This window comes from Canis lupus, chromosome 15 (genome assembly GCF_011100685.1).
Source record: "Canis lupus familiaris isolate Mischka breed German Shepherd chromosome 15, alternate assembly UU_Cfam_GSD_1.0, whole genome shotgun sequence".
Classification (NCBI taxonomy): Eukaryota; Metazoa; Chordata; class Mammalia; order Carnivora; family Canidae; genus Canis; species Canis lupus.
In genome coordinates this window covers 932,862-956,492 of record NC_049236.1, presented here as the reverse complement: position 1 = coordinate 956,492, position 23,631 = coordinate 932,862, and the positions used below count along the sequence as shown (strand labels likewise).

The 23,631-nt window shown below is 49.5% G+C and overlaps 1 protein-coding gene across 2 annotated transcripts in view; it reads left to right on the top strand.

Annotated features, from left to right (window-relative positions):
- Positions 1-40: 40 nt before the first annotated feature.
- RIMKLA (ribosomal modification protein rimK like family member A) overlaps positions 41-23,631 on the top strand; it is a 35,275-nt gene continuing 11,684 nt past the window's right edge. The window contains exons 1-3 of one of the 2 annotated variants that reach the window (XM_038557688.1): positions 41-242; positions 17,561-17,791; positions 22,194-22,280. In XM_038557688.1, coding sequence (XP_038413616.1) covers positions 80-242; positions 17,561-17,791; positions 22,194-22,280 — 481 coding nt within the window. In that variant the 5' untranslated portion in view covers positions 41-79. Of the gene's footprint in view, positions 243-480; positions 765-17,560; positions 17,792-22,193; positions 22,281-23,631 lie in introns of those variants that run through there. The other variant, XM_038557689.1, reaches the window with a different exon arrangement.

Below are 23,631 nucleotides of genomic sequence, written 5' to 3'. Positions count from 1 at the left end.
GCCGGCCGGCCGCCCGCCAGCCCGAGCGAGCGGCCCGGGGCGCGGAGGGGGCCCGCGGGGCGCCGGCGCCCTGGCCGCCATGTGCTCGCAGCTCTGGTTCCTGACGGACCGGCGCATCCGCGAGGACTACCCGCAGGTGCAGATCCTGCGCGCGCTCCGCCAGCGCTGCTCCGAGCAGGACGTGCGCTTCCGGGCGGTGCTCATGGACCAGATCGCCGTCACGGTCGTCGGCGGCCACCTCGGTGAGCGAGGCGGGCCCCGGGGGGGCGGGGAGGCGCGCCGGGGTCCCCCCAGCCCTCCTCGGGCCGCAGGAGCCCTAACCTCGGGCGCCCGCTCGGGCCCCCGCCGGCTGCCCCGAGGCCAGCATCCGAGCATCCCCGCTGCCCGGGCGAGTCTGGGGAGGAACGCGAAGGCGCCCGAAGCCGCCCGGAGGGGCGCGGACAGTCCAGCCGCAGCCCCAGCCTGGCAGCCCCGGTGCGCGCCCGCCCCCTGCCAGGACGGCTGTGGAGACCCCCGCCGCGCCGACGACCTTGCCGTTGGGACGACCGCCTTCCAAAGTTTTTCGGGAGTGTGTGAGCCTCGGTGATGCACTACCTGAGCATCAGTCCCAAACCGGGAGCCTGCACGGGGGGAGAAATTGACCGTTGGAGCCACCTCTTGAGTGTGTAAGTGGGAGAGGAGCCCGTTGATGGGTCTTCCTTTAAACTCATCCCCCCGCCCCCCGAAAGTGTCCAATGCTGATTCCAGAAAAGCCAAGATTTCAGGTACACACCGTTCTGGCCTCCTCTATTTCTCCACTGATGTGTCCAAGAGACATTTTGGGGTAAGACACGGTTATTCACCTGTGACCCTGACCTCAAAAGGTTAAGCATGTTTTTAGATACTCTGAGGTATCTCTAAGGCGAGCAGCCTCTGATGGGAATCCCTGTTTTAGGAACAACCCCCCCCACACACAGCCTGCAGTTCGGGTGCCTCCAGCCTCCACTCTGGAAGGAAGCCAGCTACTTCTCTGGGATAAGATGTGGGACTGGGGGTGGGGGGGGCGGTATTGGGGCCCGGTTCAGGGTGCTTTGTGGGACATCGTCCTTATTATTTCAACCATACCCTGGCTAAATAAGCTCATAATTTGCTCTTCTTTAGCAGAGAAAAGGGATTCCAAATTCTGAACAGGTTACTCCTAGAGATCTTGAATATGACCTGTGTCTAATGTATCTGTTCTAGAAGCTTCATCCATAGATTTATCTAAACCCTTCATAAGTAATATCAGACTGTGTAGCCTCCCGGAGAAATGCACTGCAAGCGTTATTTGATGTCATACATTTAGCCTAAAACAGTGTGTCATCTGTAAGGGCTACTGTCTCTCTAATCTGGATTTGCTAAAACTCTTACAGTTAGTTCACATAGACCTAGATTCCTGAACGAGGGATCTGCAAAGCTGGATCCTTAGCACAGCTTTGCTGCTAACAAGTATCTTGGCTTTGCACTGGCCGGGTCGCTTTATGTCTTTGAATCTCAGGTTTCTTGTGTATATAAAACTAAGGGTTAAGATCCGTCCAGCTCTGAAATTGTTAAATGGAATAATCTTAAATGGAATAATCTTATATTTTACCGATCTAAGGTCTAGTATATGCGTCTTTCTACCCCCAGGGTCAGTTTGTTTGCTCTTCGTTTTATTTATTTTACAGCTTGTAAAGATGCCTTTTATTGAGGTATAGTCATTGAAGTTCCAGATCATATTCCTGTTCCCATCCTGCATTCTGTGAAAGAGGAGGGAAATGTTGTTTTGTTTCTAAAACCCCATTTTAGGAGCACCTGGCTGGCTTAGTTGGTAGAGCGTTTGGCTCTTGATCTTGCGGGTCATGAGTTTGAACCCCACGTTGAACATACAGATTACTCTTAAAAAATTAAAAAAAAAAACAAACCTGTTTTAAAGAATTGGCCCTAGCGAAAGAAAATTATATTCTCGTGCTGCAGGAAGAGTTTAAAGCCTTTTGTTTAGTGTCTTAAAATTTTACAGGAATTCATGTGTGAATGTATCTCAGTCTTTTCACAGAGCAGAAGTTCCTTCTTTTTAAAGTAGAAGAAAATATATGTAGTTATTTGCCTAGTTGATGCAGAAAACTGAAGACAGGCATTTTTTGAAGCAGTTTTAATCTTCTGCTAAATCAGAGATAGCCGCACACAATTCGTTATACAAAACAAACCAACCCGATCACTATTTCTGCCGTCCCAAGCAATCAAAAGATTTATTTGTCATGGGAATGGATTAATTGAAGCACAAGGAAGTAAGCTCCATGCAAAGAGTGAGCTCCTTTGCTTGTTCAGTGCTGTGATGATGACATGAACAGTGTCTTGCAATAATAGGCACTCTAAATACTTTTGAGTGAATAAAGATATGCACTCTATTTCCCAATTTCTTTTACAGACTGTAGAAAAGCACTGGCAGTTTGCTGAGCCAAGTAATCCTCTGAAATAAACTCTAGAACTTAGTGGCTTTGAAATACAGAAATAGTTACTGATATTAATGCCATTTCCCATTTGAAAATTACTGAGTGTGAGAGCTGGGAAAGCCTTTGAGATATCCATCCTGACCCTTCCGTTTTTGTAAATGAAGGACCCGGCGCTCAAAGATACTCAGTTAGCAGCTAGTTAGCAGCTAACGACAGTTTAAGACCCGATCTAATTCCCAGCTACGGGTATGAAATAAGCGGGTGCAAGGGCATCTGTAGCCTATAGTGCTTTTTTCTGTGGATATGGAATTGAACTGAATTGAATTACATTGAGGCTCCATGGTGACTTTGCAGAGTGATTTTAAAGTTTACAAAGTTAAGGCACCATCTTTACAAAGTCTGCATTCATTCTACTGCTCCCTCTGTTCCTTCTTGACGTTAGTATGGGGGTCAGTGCAGGAGTCACTTTGGGACAGTATGGGGAGGACCTCAGCCAATGATATTCTTTCCTGAGCTTCCTTCTGTGGAGGCTGGTGGGACCCCAAATCCAGAGACCAAAATTTCAGGTTATGTCTGGAAATAGGATTTATACAAGGGATGAAAGGTTTGGGATTTAAAGATTGCAGTTATTTATTTTTTAAAAAATATTTTATTTATTTATTCATGAGAGACACAGACAGGGAGGCAGAGACACAGGCAGAGGGAGAAGCAGGCTCCATGCAGGGAGCCCGATGTGGGATTCGATCCCAGGGTTCCAGGATTAGGCCCTGGGCTAAAGGTGGCGCTAAACCGCTGAGCCACGCGGGCTGCCCCAAGATTGCAGTTATTTAAGATAATACAAGGAAGCTGAAGATGCCATGCAAATGCAAGATTTTGTGATGAGTGGTCCAGCTGCCCCAGCGTAGGTTTGGATGGGATGAATGGGAATGGCTACTGGGAAGAACAGAATGACCTTCCTGGGACTGAAGCAATCCCGTAGAGAACACTTTCCCTTCACCTTCCTGCAGGACATAGCATAATGAGAGCCATGTCTCACTTCATTCCTTCCTAGAAACCACAAGTTCTTCATTCACTCAGCAAATATTTCTTAATTATTCTCAACTGTAGGGTAAGGTGGTGGTGAATGTGTCACCCGAACACACATCATAATGGTCAAAGCAAAATATGCATAGTGTTTATTGTGTGCCAGGCAGATGTCGAGGTTCTTTCTGCAAATGAACTCTTGTAAACATCGGTAGGGTATCTGGCACCTAGTACTGGCTGGTGGTTAGGACCAATACTCAGGAATTCCAGGCTCAGCAAACTTGTTTCCTTTCTTCCATGCCACCCCATCCACGCATCGCCTGCCCTGGCTTCACCGTGCCCTGTGCACTGATTGCCTCAGCCCCGGGGTGCTCATCATCTTTTGTTTTGTTTTGTTTTGTTTTTTTAAAGATTTTATTTATTTGGGGATCCCTGGGTGGCTCAGCGGTTTAGCACCTGCCTTTGGCCCAGGGCGTGACCCTGGAGTTCTGGGATCGAGTCCCGCGTCAGGCTCCTCCCTCCTCCTGTGTCTCTGCCTCTCTCTCTCTCTCTCTCTCTCTCTCTCTCTATGTCTATCATGAATAAATAAATTTTTAAAAATCTAAAAAAAAAAGATATTTTATTTATATATTTGAGAGAAAGGGAGAGCACAAGCAGGGGGAGTGACATGCAGAGGGAGAGGGAATCGATCCCAGGACTCTGAGATCATGACCCAAGCTGAAGGCAGACACTCAACTGACTGAGCCACCCAGGAGCACCCCAGGGTGCTCATCTGGTACTCTCTCTCCCTCACGTGGCAAACTTGTATTCCTCCTTCATCCTCAGCTCACATCACTCATCCCTCTGAGGTCTTTCTGGAACTCCTTCCCCTCCCTTCAGGCCATCTCTTCTCCATCTGCTGCCAAGTTAACACTGTATATCCTTTTAAAATAGCATCCATCAAATTTTATTGTAATTTATCTGTTTACAAAGTTTGTTGTCTCTCCCTAAATGACTGGGAATCCCTCAGATGTGTGCTCCGCAACTGGCACACAGTAGGCCTCCAGTTTATGTTTGGATGATTGAGTGAAGGGCCTGAGAGGCTAATTTGAAGCATATGAGACTTTTACCATAATTAGGTTCTGTTTGGGAGATCATGGTTGGATGTGTAAATGTTTTTTGTCTGCGAGGGCAGAGTCATTAGTGCAAATTAAGTTCTTTGGCCACCCATGAGCCTTGACAATGACAATTTCTTGTCTCAAGAAATAAGTATAGTCACAAACTCAGGGATAGGCATCAAGACCAAAACAATGCGTCTGACCTGGAAATGAGGGTGTGTAATAGTTAGTCTCTTAGGAGCAGAATGATTCAGCATTCCTTGCCTTCCTTTCAGAGCTGAAACCTTGGTGGCCATATGGTGATTTCTAGGTCAGATTCTTTTTTTTTCTTTTTTAAAATTTAATTAATTTATTTAAGATTTACTTATTTGGAGAGAGCACGTGTGTAGATGCATGCCTATGAGTTGGGGGAGAGGCAGAGGAAGAGAGTCTCTCAGGCAGTCTCCCCACTGAGCACAGAGCCCCACGATCCCAGGACCCATGAGATCATGACCTGAGCCGAAACCGAGAGTCAGGTGCTCAACAGACTGAGCCACCCAGGCGCCCCCGGGTCAGGTTCTAAAGGTGTCTGGGCTACTTTTCCTTGGTTCTCTGCGATCAGTTGAGTAAGATTTAAATGTTTGGGTGGGTGGGGTCTGAACTTAATTGGAAGAAATGGTGGTCTTGCAGCCTTCCAGAAGACAACAGAGGCCTCACAGAAGAAGGAAGGAGTCCCGTTGCTGTGCCAGGAGGTACGAGCAGACAAGGAAGGGTCCCGTGCTACCCGAGGGCACAGAGGTTGGTCTTTGGCCTCGCTCTCTGCCACGGGCCCGGGCCTGACACTGTGTCATCTGAATGAACAATCATACGGGACTCGTGGAAAAGTCAGAGAGCGGATGGAAGCATCTACCATGTACTGTTTCTAAGCTGCTGTGAACACTGAATGGATATGCTCTGCGCTGTGGGTCCACGTTTACATCCGTGGGCTAATCTCAAGGACTGAGGATGGACTGGATGTGTAGTTTATGATTCTAGCAGTAGTTTTTAGGGCTACTTCATCAACTGTGTCAGAGAGAGTTCTAGAACCAGTAGGTTGGAATCCTTAGTAGATCTCAAAGCCTTACTTACAGATTTCTGGACTGCCTCTTGCTGCTACCATAACACTTCGACCAAATTTGTTAGGCTTGCCTGGTGGAAGGCGTAGAGCCATCAGGGAAGTCCGTGTCATTCCCATCCATCCACACCTCCTCCTTGGCATCCCCCTTACTAACAGGGAGTCCAGGGACGGCTTGTATGTCAGAGCTAGCCTCACCTCATTCTACCCCCTTCTCCAGTGGCTTCTCCTGCACCACCTTGCCCACTTTGCTAAGAGACTTCACCTTATTAAGGTTTATATTATTTTAACACAAACCGACAGCATGCCACTGAAGCTTTCACTGTATTTCTGTTTGATCCTTTGCTGTTAAAAAGAAACTCAGGGGACCCGGGGTGGCTCAGTGGGTTAAGCATCTGCCTTCAGCTCAGGTCATGATCTCAGGGTCTGGGCTCGAGCCCCATGTCACGCTCCCTGCACAGTGGGGAGTCTGCTTCTCCCTCTCCCTCTGCCTGCTGCTCCCTGCTGTGTGTGTGCTCTGTCAAAATAAATAAAGAAAATTAAAAAAAAAAAAAAAAGAAAAAAGAAACTCAAGAAGACTGCCTGCCCCATGAGAAAGTAAGAAATTTAAGCTACTGTGCATTTAGGAACTGACAGGAATAGTGGTTCTTTATTTCTGTGACTTTGTTATTATTAATGTTTCCATATCTTTTATGTGCCTTAATCTTCACAACCGTCCTGCCCATTCAACAGCTGTTGCCTGCCCAGTCTGTGCCAAGCCTGTGCTAGGTACTAGAGATATAATGAAGAGTAAGAACAGAGTCTCCATCCTCATTGTTAAGATTTCATTCACTCATTTTGTCAACAAATACCTGTTGATTACCTATTATGTATAAGGTATCATTCTAGGTGCCAGAACAAAAAGGCAGGAATCTCTTCCTCTCCAGGAAATTACAGCCTAGATGGCAGAGAGAAGATACAAACAAAAATGTAAAATATGTGGGAGGTTAGTGAAAAGGGCTAAGGAGGAAAAAGCAGGGAAGGGGGATCGGGGGATAGACTTTCTAGAGGTAGGGGAGGGGATGCAAGTTTAGATAGGGTGGCTGGGGCGGTCCTCATATAGGAGATGTTGTTTAAGCAAAGACCTGAAGTTGGTGAGGAAGCAAGCCATTTAGCAATCTGGGATTAGGGGATCCTGGGTGGCTCAGTTAAGCATCTGCCTTTGGCTCAAGTCATGATCCTGGGGTCCTGGGATTGGACTCCAAGTTGGGCTTGCTCAGTGGGGAATCTTTCTTTTTTATCATTTTTTTTAAAGATTTTATTTATTTATTCATGAGAGACATAGAGAGAAGCAGAGACATGGGCAGAGGGAAAAGCAGGCTCCATGCAGGGAGCCCAATGTGGGACTCGATCCTGGGACTCCAGGGTCACACCCTGAGCTGAAGGCAGAAGCTTAACTGCTGAGCCACCCAGGCGTCCTTGGGGAGTCTATTTCTTCCTCTCGCTCTGCCCCTTATACCCTGCTGCTTGTGCTGTCTCCCATCTCTCTGTCTCAAAGAAATAAATGAACTCTTTAAAAAAAAAAATAGGTATCTGGGATTAGAGTAGTGTCAGCAAGAGGGAACAACAAAGCATTCTGTGGCCAGAGCAGCATGAACCAAGGGATAAGCATTAGGAAGGAGGGCCAGAGAAGAGGATGAGGGGAGAAAAGCCAATATATAGTGCCTTGGAAGGACTTTTGTTTTTAGTAGGCTCCATGCCTAGTGTGGAACCCAACGCTGGGCTTGACTTTACAGTCCCAAGAGCTGAGGTCAGGAGTTAGACAGTTAACTGACTGTGCCATCCAGGTGTCCTGGTCATGGAAGGACTTTGTATTTTACTTTGGATGAACTGGGACTCCGTTGAAGGATTTTGAGTGGAGGAGTGACGTGATCTGCCCTATGGTCACAGGGTCATTTTGGTCACTGTGTTGAGAACAGACTGATGGTATAGCAAAGGCAGAGGCAGGAAGATTGCTGAGGTTCAGGTGAGAGATGATGATTGTTGGAAGAGAATGATTTCAGGGGAGGATGTGCAAGGTGACTGGATTTGGGATAGATTTTGAAGACAGAGTTGTCAGGATTTGCCTACTGGATCAGATGTTGGATGTTCAGGGAAGACTAGTCAAGGAGGACTCCAGTGTGTCTGGCCTGAGCAGCTAGAAGAATCAAGTTTGCCATTTACTGGTATCGAAAGGATGTAGGAGTAAGTTTGGGCAGATGGTGAGGATCAGGACTGAGTGTGAGATGCCCATTAGACATCCAAGTGGAAATGTCAAGTAGACAGTTTCATATTATTTGGGATACCAAGGAAAGCCCTGGCCTGAAGAGATCAAAATTAGAAGCATCTCCATTTACCTATCAAGGGAGTGACTACAGATAGAAGAGAGAAGAAGTCCAAGGACTGAGCTCTGGGGCGCTCCCTGAGAGTGGTTGGGGAGAGGGGGAGCAGCCAACAAAGAATCCTAAGAATAAGGGATGAAGAAATCCAGGAGTGAATGGTGTCCTGGAAGCCAAATGGTGGGAGTATTTTAAGAAGGAAGATGTGATCAAATGGTGTCAGATTTTGCTGGTAGATCAAGTCAGGTGAGGAGTGAGAATGGACCATTGGATTTAGCAATGTGGCCTTAGCATTAGTGTCCCTGATAAGAGAAGTTTCATGAAGTAACGGAAACCAGCAGATATGCTACACTGTCTTAGGAGTTTTGTTATAAAAGGAAGGTGAAAAGTGGGTTGATAGCCTGCTGTGAACTGAATTGTGTTTCTCCCCCAAATTTTCTCTCCCTCTCTGCCTTCTAAGGTTAAACAAGACAGGGACGCCTGGGTGGCTCAGCGTTTTGTTGCCTGCTTCGGCCCAGGGCATGATCCTGGAGTCCCAGGATCGAGTCCTAGGATCGAGTCCCACATCAGGCTCCCTGCATGGGGCATGCCTCTCCCTCTGCCTGTGTTTCTGCCTCCCTCTCTCTCCCTCTCTCTCTCTCTCTCTCTGTATCTCTTATGAATAAATAAAATCTTTAAAAAAAAAAAAAGGTTAGACAAGACAGCAAGAAGGTAGCTGTCTGCAAGTCAGGAACAGAGCCCTCACCAGAGCTCAGTCATGCTGGCACCCTGATATCAGATTTCCAGTCTCCAAACTGTGAGAAATAAATTTCTCTTGTTTAAGCCCCCCCACCCCCAGTCTGTGGTATTTTGTTATAGCAACCTGAGCTGACTAAGACCTCACCCAAAGGGGGGATGGCTTTGAGAAGCTTTTCTTTTTTTTTTTTTCTTTTTTTTTTTTTTTTGATTTATTTATGATAGTCACACACACAGAGAGAGAGAGGCAGAGACACAGGCAGAGGCAGAAGCAGGCTCCATGCACTGGGAGCCTGACGTGGGATTCGATCCCGGGTCTCCAGGATCGCGCCCTGGGCCAAAGGCAGGCGCCAAACCGCTGCGCCACCCAGGGATCCCGAGAAGCTTTTCTTAAAGAAGACATAACAGCATGTTGTATGCTCGAGTGAGTGATCCAGCAGAGAGATCGGTGATGCAGGGGAGAGGGGGGGAATTGCTGGAGCAGTGCTTTGAGTGGAAGGGGTTGGGATCTATTGCATATTTTAAGGAATTGGCCTAAGCTAGGAGCAAGGACACTTCAGCCGTTATAATAAAAGAGAAGATAACCTGTACGACCCAGGTGTCGGCAGGCGGGTAGATGTGCTTGTAGGGGCTCGTAGACAGGTTCCTTTCTGATTGTTTCAGTTTCTCATTGCGATAGGAAGAGTGAGAAGGATGAAGGAGGGAGGAAGTAGCAAGAAGAGAAAGTGAAATTGTTGTCTGGGTCAGGGAGAGTGAATGGACCAGGGAAATAGGGTGCTTGCCAGGCAGCAGTAAGGATGCCCTTGAGACCAGTCAGCAGGGTTATGTATTTTTTCTCCATATTCCGTTGCACAGGAGCGCACACAAAATAGGCAGATTTGGATCAGTCTAACCAGGGATATGGTTTAGCCAAGCAAGAAGCAGGTGCAAGATTTGAGGATGTACCGTAGATTTGAAGATGCATGCTATGGTGTTTGACCATGGAATTTAAATAGGTTAAAAGGGGAAGTGAGAGACAGTGAAAAGGTGGGCATCCATCCATGGTAGTTCCTGGGGGGGTCAACGTTGGGCTGGAGCTGGGGTACTAGAGAGAGCATGCTGGAAAGATGGGAGACAGTGATTGAAAACTGAATTAGGGTAAGTGCATCATGTCTAGACTAACCCGGAGTGGTGGCCAGGGTGGGGTGGTAGACAGCATCTTTGGAGGAAATGAATTCAGGAAATAGGGGCCTGGGTACTGGAAGACTTGCACAGGAATATTGAGATCACATCACCACTAGCTCTGACCCCGTGGGGAGTCGTAAGTCAGGAGCTAAAGCTTCAGGGAGGGACCGAGGGGGGTGGCTGGGTCCCTGGATGACCCACACAGGTGGAGTGATGAGGGCCAAGCTGGGAGTTTGAGGGGAGAGAGAGGAGGATGGTCTGGAAGCCTCTGTGAGGAGCCAGGGGCATCCCTCCCTTGGGTAGGAATCCCAGGTGCCAGGGAATGAGAATGCCACAGCTGGGAAGGGACGTTGGGGAAGCTGGGGAGAGCCGGGGATCCGCTGCCCTCGGGAAAGGAGGCGAAGGGACACTCACCAGGGAGGTCCAGGATAGAGGATCTGCTGCCCTTGAGTCCTGGAGGACACCTCAATGGTGGGAAGGATGGAAGGGGGAGTAGAAAAGACAGTGTCAGAGCTGGGGGGTGGGAGGTTGGCATCTCCAGAAACAAGGGGGCTTTGGAGACTGGAGTGTAGGGTGACCGATACACAAAAGGGATAAAGGGCTTGACGAAATTCATCTTCGTGGTTGCAGGGAAGCTCGCATTGGTGAGTGGAGCGGGGGAGCCTGGGGGTGGCTTCCAGGTCCTGGGACCCTTCCATTTTGCAGAAGAGCAAACTGACACCCGAGAGACGTGCGTGTTGCCAAGCTGTCGAATGACAACAAGGAATTAAATCAAGTCTCTGACTTGGAGGCCAGTGCTTTGTCCGCTTGACCGTGATCAGCTTTCAGCGCAAGTGCACTCTACCTCTTGCGGGGCCTTGGTAAATACACTCGCCCTGAGATATCCCTCAGCTCGGGGCCTCGAAGGTGCCAGGCCTGACGGCGGATTTCTTCCTGAGAGGTAGTCATTATGCATTTGTTGGTTTTACACATTTCTTCTGAGCCCAGAGGCACCATGAGTCAACATCTCCTTTCTGAAACTATTCTTGATTCCCAGAGACGATCACTCCCTGCTCCCTGTGCCCCTGCTGTCACTCTGCCCTGATACAGGGGCCTGTTAGGCCACTTCTGTTGAATTACAGTCGGTCGCCTCCTCTCCCCACCCGCTGCCCAAACCAGACTGATAACTTCCTGACGCCAAGATGCTCTGCACACAGCAGCAGCAGCATTCATCACGATTGTGTGTTGTCTTTCTTAAGTTCCAGGAATCACCCCTCCACCCCCAGGCCCAGCCTTTAAGCTGGTGGCTGTTCCTTAGCTGTCAGTGGCCCTCCCATGTCTCTGCTGCCCTTACCATTTGATGGCACTGGGGCCCCAAGTCTAACCTGGGCACCTGAAGCTCTGTCTGAAGGCTTTCTCTGATGTGGGCCCCCAGATGCATGCAAAGCCAGGAGGGCCAGGAAACTACTAGTGCAGCTTTCAACCAAAGACAGACACGGTGTAGGCTAATGATCAGTCCCCTCCCCACTAGGGTGGGATAACTAACAGAGCCTCATGCACTAACCATTTCTTATTTTTATGCAGCAGGATTAAGCCCCAGTCGCCCTCACTTGATAGCACACCCTGTATTTGCCACATTCCCTCCTCTACTCCCCCACCCGCGTTTCCTGAAATTACCCCCCTATTAATAAACTTCTTGCACTTGTCTCGGGGCGTGCTTCTGGGGGTGCCCAAACTAACACGACTTGGCCCAGAGTAGGTGCTAAATAAATACTGCTAAACGGACGTGTCGAGTGCTGGACTGAATGAATATTCAAGTTGTGTTTATGTGTCCTCCAATACGAGGAGCTTAGAGTCTCCTCGTAGACAGAGATCCCCCGGTTCAGCTTGGTATTCCTGCTTAACAGTGTGACTCATCCCAACAGTTCAATAAAGGTTGAAGTGAATTAAGTGACCTGAAAACAGCAGTTGGTAGAGAACAAAAGTGGCCACATGATGACTGTGGGTTTTAATGAGGTGGAGGTAAGATTTCTTGGGGCGTTGTAACAAAGGACTTTAAGAGGAAGGTGGAAAAAAAAAAGAGGAAGGTGGAGTGGGGATAGCATGTCCTTAAAAATAAAAATAAATAAAATAAAATAAAATAAAAATAACTTCCTTATGAGAAAGTGGTGGGTGAAAGGTAGAAAGAAACCAGGGAAACCTGGAGCATGATTTGACACGAGCCAGATCGTGTTTCACATGGCACCTCTCCCTCGTAATGCAAGGAGATCATGTAAAGCTCTCCGTGAATTATCCACTTACTTTATTTATATTGTCGATTCCTTCCTGACAACTTCCAGAGCTTCAGTGCCAGCCACGGTTACATGATCCTGTTAAAATATAGGGGTTCTTAAAGCTGCCGTGAGGTCCTTGCTTGCTGTCATGCTATTGTGTCCTCAGATTTTCTTATTTCTGCTGCTTGCTTTGTACATGAAGGTTTTTTTTCTAGTACACCAAAAGCCAGTTTACTTTTGAAGCTTTCTCCTGTGAAGCCCAGGGTGTGTGCACAGGTACACACGGGTTGGAAGGATCGTGACCCATGATGCATTTGTTTTCTGTCAACACGGAGACTTTTTTTTTTTTTAATTATTTATTTATTTATTTATTTATGATAGTTACACAGAGAGAGAGAGAGGCAGAGACCCAGGCAGAGGGAGAAGCAGGCTCCATGCACTGGGAGCCTGACGTGGGATTCGATCCACTGTGCCACCCAGGGATCCCAACATGGAGACTTTTAAAGTCAGATCTATTACAGGGATCCCTATGGCAAGAAATCTTTTGTTTATTTATTTCATTTTTTAAAAAGATTTATTTATTTATTTTAGAGAGAGAGAGTGGAGGGGACAGAGCAGAGCAGAAGGAGAGAAAAACACTAAGTAGACTCTGCTGAGCGAGGATCCCGACGCGGGGTTTGGTCTCCGGACCCTGAGATCACAGAGTCGAAACCAAGAGTTGGGTGCTTAACTGACTGTGCCACCCAGGCACCCCTAATTTTTTTTTTCAAAGTAATCTCTACACCCAATATGGGTCTCAAATTCACAACCTTGAAATCAAGAGCTGCGTGCTCTATGGACTGAACCAGCCAGGTGCCCCAAGAAATTTTTCATTTAAATGAGATAATATATGTGAAGGGTCTTACTTAGCACAGTACCTAAAATACAACAGACGCTCAATAGAAACGCTAACCTGATTCAGATCTGAACGTCCGCACCTCTGACTAGCCATGCTTCTACTTCTCTCTATGGGAGGGAATGATTGAGAATGGGTTTTAATTTTTTTATTTTTTATTTTTTATTTTTTTTGAGGATGGGTTTTAATTTCTAGAGCTCTACTTTCCAAGAATGATTTGCTTCTTTCTAAGACTATTTCTCTGTATCATAGAGTACATTTCTTTGCTATTGCACAATGTGAAAGTCAAGTTTTTTAAAAAATTTATTTATTTATGATAGTCACAGAGAGAGAGAGAGAGAGAGGCAGAGACACAGGCAGAGGGAGAAGCAGGCTCCATGCACTGGGAGCCTGACGTGGGATTCGATTCTGGGTCTCCAGGATCGTGCCCTGGGCCAAAGGCAGGCGCCAAACCGCTGCACCACCCAGGGAATCCCAAAAGTCAAGTTTAATAGACTCAATCCAACCTGATACACGAGTTAGAAAAGAACAGGCCCAGGTGTTTGGGGAAAGTTGTCCCCCTTTCCTACTTGTTTTTTTTTTTTTTTTAAGATTTTATTTATTTATTCATGAGAGAGACACGGAGAGAGAGAGAGAGAGAGAGAGGCAGAGACACAGGCAGAGGGAGAAGCAGGCTCCATGCAGGGAGGCTGACGCAGGACTTGATCTCGGGGCTCCAGGATCATGCCCTGGGGCGAAGGCAGGCGCTAAACCACTGAGCCACCCAGGCATCCCCCCCCTACTTGTTTTTAATGCAGTAAAATATTTCCAAACATAAATAACAGGTATCAAAAGGACATTAGCCCATAACGATCCACGAAAGTAGATTATTGTTTGTAGAAGTAATGGAGAAAATATTGTTGTGGCTGGGTTGGCTGTTGGTCACTGTACTAATTAGTTTGAGGTTTGACCTTTTTTACTATCTTAGTGACCCATTTGGGGACAGAGTGGTTTAATTTAAAAAAAAAAAAAAGGTAGTTTGAGGCTAAACAGTACATTTCAAGCCCATTGTAGGAGTCTGGGAGACCCCGAAAAATATTCCAGAAACAACTCTACTCCCTCCCTCCTGCCCTGTTCCCCAAGTCAAGGTGATGCCCAAGAGCACGGGGCCACTTAGTCACATGAAATCTTTTGTTATTTGGGGGCACGAGCCTCTTCCCTCCATCCACTGGCAGCCAAGCAGAGCCCTGCCCGCCCTGGTATCCTGCATCAGCTCTTCATTCCCTTGGCTTGAGGCCTATAGATTGCAGTGGAAGTGCTAAGGACTCTGGGAAAGGTGACCCATTTAAGCTGCATCCTGTATTAAGTTTATCAGGTCTTTCCCTGAGAGCAGATATGGATGGGGTGGGGATGGGGGGAGAGCCATTACTAAGTGGCTCAAGGTCTCAGCAGGTTTGCCAGGAGCCAGCCTTACGCACCCAAGCTGTTCTTGGCCATGGCCGAGTGGAAGCGCTGTTTGCACTGGAGCCACGGGGGAGAGTGGCAGCCTCTTGTCTGCTCCTTGTGGAATTGGTGACTTCCCTGGGTTTAGATGGCAAAGAGAAAAGAAATGTGCAGGGCAGGCGAAGATGCCCAGAGCAGGAATGCTGGAGCCGTGAACGTGGGCGGCAGAGGAGCCAGTGGTGCAGAGGTGTTCCTAAACCTGTCGGGTCCCTCGACACGGAGCTGGAGGCTCAGAGCCCACACCTGTCTAACTGCTTGGTGTAGAGCCTTTCCAACTCCGCTTTAACCCATTCCATTCTTCATTTATTGAAGGCTTCAGTTGGAATGAGCCAGGCCCAAAGATTTACCTTTGGAGAAGAGAGATGAAGTTCTGGTAAGACTTCCTAGGTGTCTGTGAATCTGCTTGAGGCTGAGCTGTCTCCGTCCACCTGTGGTTGGTATTTCCAGAAACGACTGAATTCTTTTCTTCCCATTTAGAAGTTTAACTGTTCGTCTGTGGCCTCATGTTGGGATTGGAAAGCCAGACATTTCTGCTGCTTCTCATTTCTCTAGGTCACTTTTCTGTTGCAAAGCCATTTTTCTCTCATCAGGAGGTGCAAAGCTCCATAAATTGTCCTACCCTGCTCGGTAGAGTGTGTGTGTGCAGTGGCGATGCCAGCACCCCACGTGTGGGTGGCTCTGTGTACTTTCCAGAGCACAGTTGCACATATTCCCTCGTCGCGTGATGTCGTCCCGGGCTGTCGCTTCTGCCCTGAGTGTTTACTCACCATTCTCACCCACTGGATACCTGTCTTTCTTTCTTCTCCTGTCACTTTTGAGGACACTAATACAGAGTTTACTTTTTTCTCCTTTTATATTCTTTTCTCCGGGGGCTGTAGGTGGCAAAGGAAAAAAAAACATATAAATGATTCTGTTTTCTGACGGCAGAGTGAAGATAACCCAAATGCTCTTTTATAAGTCATCACCTGAGAATTATGTTCCAGTTCCTGGGGTTCACACTGTTTGCAGAAGTCCCGAGAACAGTTTATCTTAATGATCACACCTGCCCCCTTTTGTTAAATTGATGGAACAACTCTTAGAAGAGGGGGGGGAAACTGGGCAAGCTAGATGATATAGTACCTTTGTGGTTTTGGTTTCTGTTTGCTTCCTTTTGTTTTGTTTTGCTTTGTGTTTTTATATTAATATTATTCATCCCCCAGTGGAGAAATACTAACGTTTCATTAGCATTTTTTGTGTTCTCGGAATTATCTGGTGGTGTGGCACAGCGCTTGCAGAACAGAAAGCACTTAAGTTAAAGCCTGTTTATAAGATGGTTCTGAAACTGTTTAAAAGGTCCTCTTTAGAGCCTTTTAGAGACTCCTTTAAGGCTCACCAAACCGACCTAGTAATTCCCTGAACTCACATCTCATCGCCCTGTCCATCCCATTTCCTGTCTCTGTGGTTCCAAATCTACCTCCCTGTGGCTTCTGAACAATTTAGCAAACATCAGGTGCCTGTCATGCACCAGGCACTGACAGACAAAATAATGCTTATGGATAGCTGTGTCCTTGGGGTCAGAGAAGACCAACCAAACCAGTCTTCTGCATGGAAGCCCTACAGATACGTCAAGACTGAACTCGTGATCCTCTGAGTCTTTACTTCAAGCCAATACTCCCAGTTTCCAAGTGTAATACAAGCGCAGGTCCTTTCATTATATGGACTGCTTGTCTTTGGGTACATTCTAGTTTTGTTTGATACTAAATTGATTTTTGTAGATTGATTTTTTAAAATATTTTATTTATTTATGCATGAGAGACACAGAGACAGAGAGAGGCAGAGACACAGGCAGAGGGAGAAGCAGGCTCCTCACAGGGAGCCCAACGTGGGACTCGATCCCGGGGCTCCAGGATCACGGCTTGGGCTGAAGGCGGCACTAAACCGCTGAGCCCACCAGGGCTGCCCTAGATTGATTATTTATTTATTTATTTAAAATTTTTTTTTATAGATTGATTTTTTAAAAAAAGATTTTTGTTGTTGTTCTAAAGGTAATATGCACTTGGAGACACTTTGCAAAATACAGATAAGTGTAAAGTAGGAAATCACCCATCATCCCATTACCCATTGTTAAAATGTCGATATATTTCCTTCTAGTCTTTTCTAACTGTATTTATGATTTTGTGTCCTGTTTTTTTTCTACTTAACATTGGCATGTTTGCATTCATTATAGTCATAAAAATCATTTAAGCAGTTATATAATTTTCCAGACAGACTTTTACTTTTTTTTTTTTAAGTAGTCTCTGTGCCCAATGTGGGGCCCAAACTCATGACCCCAAGATCAAGAGTTGCATCCTCTACTGACTGAGCCAGCAGGGTACCCCTTCAGACAGACTTTTTTTTTTCTGTAAAGATTTTATTTATTTATTTGAGAGAGAGAGAACATGAGTAGGGGGCAGGGGTAGAAGGAGAAGCAGATTCCCTGCTGAGCAGGAAGTAAGGGACTTGATCCCAGGACTTGATCCCTGGGATCATGACCAGAGCCAAAGGCGGATGCTTAACCGACTGAGCCACCCAGGCGCCCCTAGACAGACTTTAAAAGGTTAAGTCATAAAAGACTAATAAGGATCCCTTAAGTGAGCTGCACTGCTTCCCTTTCATTACGTCTCCAGCCTCCCAACCCCTTACACTTGGAGTGACACTAGGGCTACATGGAAGGAAGGTGCTGTGCTATCTTATCTCTCCTCTGTGGAATCTTCTAACTTGGATTATTCTTGATCTGCTGCTTCTCTCTCTCTCTCTCTCTCTCTCTCTCTTTTTTTTCCTGTTCGTTCTTTTGCATTTCCTCATAATCATGTTCTGCCCATTTGTGTGGAGTGTGGCACTGACTGTAGCCCTCTGGCTACTACAGGATTCCCAGTGCCGTTTTCAAGGCTGTCTTCCTGCTGGGTTCAATCTTGAGGAGTCGGTTGGAGCCAGTTCTTCTGGAGGGACTAGACCACGGCCAGCACAGAGCTCACTCTTGTCCTTCAATTGCAGGCCTTCAGCTGAACCAGAAGGCGCTCACCACTTTCCCAGATGTGGTGCTCGTGCGGGTGCCCACGCCCTCCGTGCAGTCAGACAGCGACATCACGGTCCTGCGCCACCTGGAGAAGCTGGGCTGCCGCCTGGTCAACCGCCCACAGAGCATCTTAAACTGCGTCAACAAGTTCTGGACTTTCCAAGAGCTGGCTGGACATGGGGTTCCCATGCCAGACACCTTCTCCTATGGTGAGTGTCCCTGGGATTGGAACTTACCTTTCCAAAGCACCTGCATCGCTAGGTTTTCCCTCCCCCAAAGCACTCTAGGTCTTGTTGGTTTTCAGTGTGCATTTGTTCATCTTAGGTGACTCAACATCTTGGGTCTTTACCACGGTCGCCCCCTGTGTCTGTAATTCACTCGTTCCGTATGTTTGTGGTACGCGCTTTGTGGCGGCCACCATCCTAGGTCCTGGGCTATAGCAGGGACTGAGAGAGTCCTGCCCTGAAGGCACTCCCAGTTCATCACCGCTGTCAGTGGTGGAGGACAGCAAGTGTCAGGGCAGTGGTGAGTGCCCTGATGAGTGAGCGTGATGTGGGACAGGATACCCCGGAGGGCTCCACATGCAGCTCGGGAGACATGGAGGAGGGTTTCCTGAAAGAGAGAATATCTAAACTCAGCTGAAGTTATCCAGCTGAAGCAGCAGGGATGGGGAGTAACCTGAGCCCAGAGCAGAATCTGGATCGGCCTAGATGACAGATGGGTGGTATTTTGAGTAGTTTGTAGGTGTAGAGTCTGTGAAGTGGATCAGGATGACTCCTGAGGATAACAGGGTGGTAAGCAAGGAGGTGGCCTGATGGGAGTTCGGAATATCACTTTGGCTGTTCTGTGAGGAAAGACTCAGACCAGGGCGACAGGATATGTGGTGATGGGCTTTTTAAACTATCCAAGTGAGCGGTGATGATCTAAACTAAGGGGACCGGGAGCACCTGGGTGGCTCAGTAGGTCAAGCGTCTGCCTTCAGCTCAGGCCATGATCCTGAGGTCCTGGGATCGAGCCCCACATCTGGCTCCTTGCTCAGAGGGGAGTCTGCTTCTCCCTCTCCCTCTGCTGCTCTCCCTACTTGTGCTCCCTCTATCTCTTTCTCTTTCTCCCTCTCTCAAGGAAATAAATAAAATATTTTTAAAAAATAATAAAATAAGGGGGCCATAATAAGAATGAAGGTAAGTGAACACATTGGGAATTACGAAGGAGATCGCAGTAACAGGACGTAACGACTGGCTGGATATGAGGAGTCTACAGAGCAATCGAGTGACTCTGGTTTCCGATTTGGGCAACCAGATGTGAAAGCAAACATTCACAGAGATGAGAAGCATGAGGGGAGAAACAGGTTGGTGGGTAGGGAGTGAGAGGTTATCGGGCAGAGATGATTTCTGTTTGAGGCTTGTTGTTTTGAGATGTCCATAGTATAAGCAAGTGTATTCTGTAGGCAGCAGATAAATGGATCTGGAGCTCCTGAGAGAGCTGTCGTCTAGGAGGGGATTTGGAAACCTTTGCTCCGTTAAGCAAAGTCACAAGAATGAGTGAGATTGCTCAGGGGAACGTATAGAATGAAGAGAGGGCTGAACTGAACACCTAAAGTGGTAAATTTTCTGCATATTTTACCACAATAAATAAAATTTAGTGAGAGGATTCAAGAGGGAACCCTTTCGAGAGTGGGTCAAGGAAGAGGAACGTGTCCAGGAGACCAAGCAGGAGTGGTGAAGAGGGAGAGGAGAGAGGACAGATGCCAATGAAAGAACATTCCAGGAAGGATGGTATAATTAAAGGTATTGTCTGGTTTGGTTTTGTTTTTAAAGATTTTATTTATTTGAGAGAGAGTAAGCGAGAACGAGTGAGCACAAGCGAGGTAGAGGAGTAGAGGGTGAGGGAGAAGCAGGCTCCCACCTGGGGAGCATGGAGCCCGATGCAGGACTCGATCCCAGGACCCCGGATCATGACCAGAGCTGAAGGCAGATGCTCAACCGCTGAGCAACCCCCCGCCGCCCGCCCCCCCCCCCCCCCCCCCCCCCCCCCCCCCCCGCCGCACAGCACCCCTGTGGTCTGGTTCTGAAAGGACAAGTAACATAAGCACCGAGACGAGACGTGTGTTGGATTTAGCAGCAGAGACTTCAGTTTAGTGATGGGGAGAAAAGCCACTGTCGAGGGAGGCCGAGGGAATGAATGAGAAGTGAGACAATGCAAACCGGTTTGAGTAGCTTGATGGTGGGGGTTCAAGGTTGTCATTAAGGGGCGGGGCAGGGGCAAGGAATCTTATTTGTCAAAGATGGGGGAGAGTCGAGCGTGTTTAAAATGGCAATGGAACTAGGAGGTTGGAGACCCTCTAGAGGGAGCTTAGTGGTGCCCGACCCCCGAGGAGGCGGGAGGGAAAGGGGTATGAAGCACAGGTGCAGGGATGGCCTTGAGTAAGCAGGACCCCTCTCTCACTGTTTTATAGGGAAGGGAAAAAGGATAGCTAGAGAGGAGGTAAATAGGTCAGCGATGTCAGGAAGTAGGGGTTCCCTTTTTTTGCGTTTTTAAGGAGATAGAAGTTTGTTGAGTGCACTGCAAGGGAGCAGCAGGCAGGACAGCAAAGGAGACACGGTCATCGGCCTGGAGGCAGTGGTGGGGGGGTTGGCGGGGACTGTAGTTAAGGGGGGTGAGGGGGATATGGGAACGTATGGAATTGTCTTTTCCTTTGGTTCCTGTGCCTGGTTGTCCCGTTGGTCAGCTAGGGCTTGTGGATATTTTGAGGTGGGTCACCTAATGAGCCTGTTCCAGTAAGAGGGTCCAACTAGAGGGTCACTGTGGGCCCTTCTACCTGACTCAGGCCCTCATCGCTCAAGCCCATTGCCTAAAAGCAGTCTCTACATCCCCCTGACAGATCAACCAGGGCAGATCTTTGGCATTTGGGCAGAGGTCCCGTCTTCAGTAGCTTCTTCATGCTGGCAGGGGGCTATGCTGTCCCTATCCAAACTCGTCAGTCAGGGATGCCTGGGTGGCCCAGTGGTTGAGTGTCTGCCTTGGGCTCAGCTCGTGATCCTGGAGACCTGGGATCGAGTCCCACGTCGGGCTCCCTGCATGGAGCCTGCTTCTCCCTCTGCCTGCGTCTCTGTGTCTCTCATGAATGAATAAATAAAATCTTTAAAAAAAAAACAACGCAACTTGTCGGTCCCTCAGGGGTTCTGTGCAGTTACAGAGCAGAGCATGTATTATATCACTGTGCTGATTGGAGGTGGGAATGAAATTCCTTGGCGGCCAGGTCCATGGGATTTTGGGGGCGGGGAGCCTCTGATGGGCTGGGGTCCTTATTGAATCGTCATTTGTACGTGCAATTGTGGGATTTACTCAGACACTTGGGAACATTGTTTGCCTGTCGATTAGAATGGCAGCTGGATCGGAGGGAACAAAAGGAATACCAGGGGGCCTGAAAGAAGCCAGGCAGCTGAGAGGCAGGCGCATCAGGAAAGGGTCCCCACCGAGTCCCTAATGTGTGGATTCACTGGGGAAGAGCTTCCACTGCCAATTACTCCTCAGGTTGGAGACCTCGGGGGACGGAGTGGGAGAGGAGAAGACAGGGCCCCTGGCTTTCACGGGCCCAGGTAGGCCGACCTGTTTGCCCTCAGACCTCCAGGCCCCCCGGGGAGCTGCCCTGGCCAGAGACCTTCTGCTGTCCGAGGAGCAGTACAGGGGTCAGACCACCCACAGGCCAAAAAGGGAAGGAGGGAGGGAGGGCGAGGGGGGACATCCCTCACCCTTTCGGGGTGGGGCAATCTGGTGGGTCCCCCTGGGGCTAAGGGTCCTCACCAAGGGGTAACCTCCCCCTGGGAAGTCATCAGTTCCCCAGGGTGCACCAGGCTGAGGCCCTGCCAGGGAGGGCCCTGGGCATCCGACCTTCCCCATACGGGCCACCAAATGTGGGGCATCCCAGCCAGGTGGGGGCTGGTGGCACGGGCTGGGGACACAGAGGAGACAGAAGTTCACACACCGCAGGGGAGCCGCGGGCAGGGCAGCAAAGGAGGCACGGACTGCAGGAGTTCCTGCTTTCTTCTTTTTTTTTAAAGATTTATTTATTTATTTGAGAGAGAGTGAGGGTGAGAGGGAATGCGAGTCGGGGGAGGGGCAGAGGGGGCCTCCAGCAGTGTCAGATGTCACCTCCCATGAGACCCATGTCACCTCCCATGAGACCGCGACCGAGACGCTTAGCGGAGCCCCACGGCGTCCCCGGAGTTCCCTTCTAGTAAAACCGACTGTTGGTACCTTCTTCCCGCCCCTGATCGTGTGTGTGTGTGTGTGTGTGTGTGTGTGTGTGTGCACAGCCCCGCCGTGGTTTTATTCCAACCGTTACGGCGTGGGGGGGCCACAGCCGCGGAGCTGGGGTGCGCGCCCTGCCCGGGCCTTGTCAGGACTGCGGACTGCGGACTGCGGGAGCCCCCGGCACACCCACGTCCTCGATCCGCGTCGGTTGCCTCCCCTGCCTGCTCCCACGGGTGTCACGGGGGTTGAGCTGCTTTCATGGGAGGACCTGGAGGCCTGGGGAGGATTCGCACGAGGGGCCGCGCTGGGCCGACCGCTCCGGCCTCACCTGCACTGACTTTCACCCTTTCTCGGCAGGTGGCCATGAAGACTTTTCAAAAATGATTGACGAAGCCGAGCCCCTGGGCTACCCGGTCGTGGTGAAGAGCACGCGAGGACACCGGGGTCAGTGCTGCTCCTCGTCTGCCGGGAGAAGTGGGGCCCCCCGGAGGGGCTCGGGGTCCTTCCCTCTGTCCCCTCCTCTGTCCCCCTGTCCTTGCTTCCTCAGACCCTTGTCATTCCCGCCCTGGCCTGGGCAGCAGGCTCCTGACTGGACTGACTGGCCTCCCCCACCTCGCCGCCAGGGCATCCTCTCTTCTTAGGGACTCATCCTCTGACCCACCTGTTCCTGTCCTTCCCTCGCTAAAAACACGCCCTCCCACGGGCCTCGTGGCCTGTTCCACGAAGTCCATGTTCCTCACCATAGCTCCGAAGGCCCCGAAGCTTCAGCCTTCCTCGGCAGCCCCTCTGGCCGCGTCAGCCCTCCCTAACCCGCTGCAGACCCCTTCTCCTTCACAACCTAGACCATGGGTTTTCTTTTCTTTTTTCTTTATTATTTTTTTTAATATTTTATTTATTTATTCATGAGAGACACACAGAGAGAGGCAGAGACACAGGCAGAGGGAGAAGCAGGCTCCATTCAGGGGGCCCGATGCGGGACTCGATCCCAGGACCCCGGGGTCACACCCTGGGCTGAAGGCAGGTGCTCAACCGCTGAGCCACCCAGGAATCCCCCTGGATTTTCTTTTCTTTAAACCTCTGCTCTCTTCCCTTTGCTGGCAAGGCCATCTTCCTCCGGCCTCTGGTGACTTCCGCTCACCCGTGAAGGGCCGCCCCAGCTGACTTGCCCCCTCCACTGTTGTTTCCTCCCCCCTGCCCAGCCCAGGTCCCCCTCCCTCTCTGGCAGCAGAGTGATTTGCTCTCCCCTTGTGTTTCCATGGCACTTTGTCCACGCCTCTAACACAGTCACAGGTGTTTGTGCCCTTTTCCCTCGCTGGCTGCAGGCTGCTCGGCGGCAGGAACCCGGCCCCTTGCCTCTGTCCCCGACACCTGCTCCAGTGCTTGGGGCATAGCAGGGACCGGGAACTGAGAGGGGCAGTCATGCAGCAGGGAGGTTTCCCCGCAACGTGAGGGCAGGTACCTGCCGATGTGACCCCAGGGCGACTGCAGTGAGGGGAGGCACCTGGGACAGACAAGTGCCGAGGGGGTCCTGCTTTGGGGACTGGGTGGCGACATGGACTGGACACAGGCACTGCTGCTCCCAAGGAGCTGCAGCGTGCACAGGGTGGAGACGGTTGCATCGCAAGGTGACAACCTCCGAGGCAAGCTCACCCAGCACCTGCTTGTGCCCGACAGCGGGGCTGACTCTGCCATGAGGCAGGGAGGGCCTCCCCGGAGGAGAAGGAGACTGAAGTTGGGGTCTGGAATTCCAACTGGAGGAAGCGAGGAAGCAAACACACAGGAGCAGGTGTGAGCA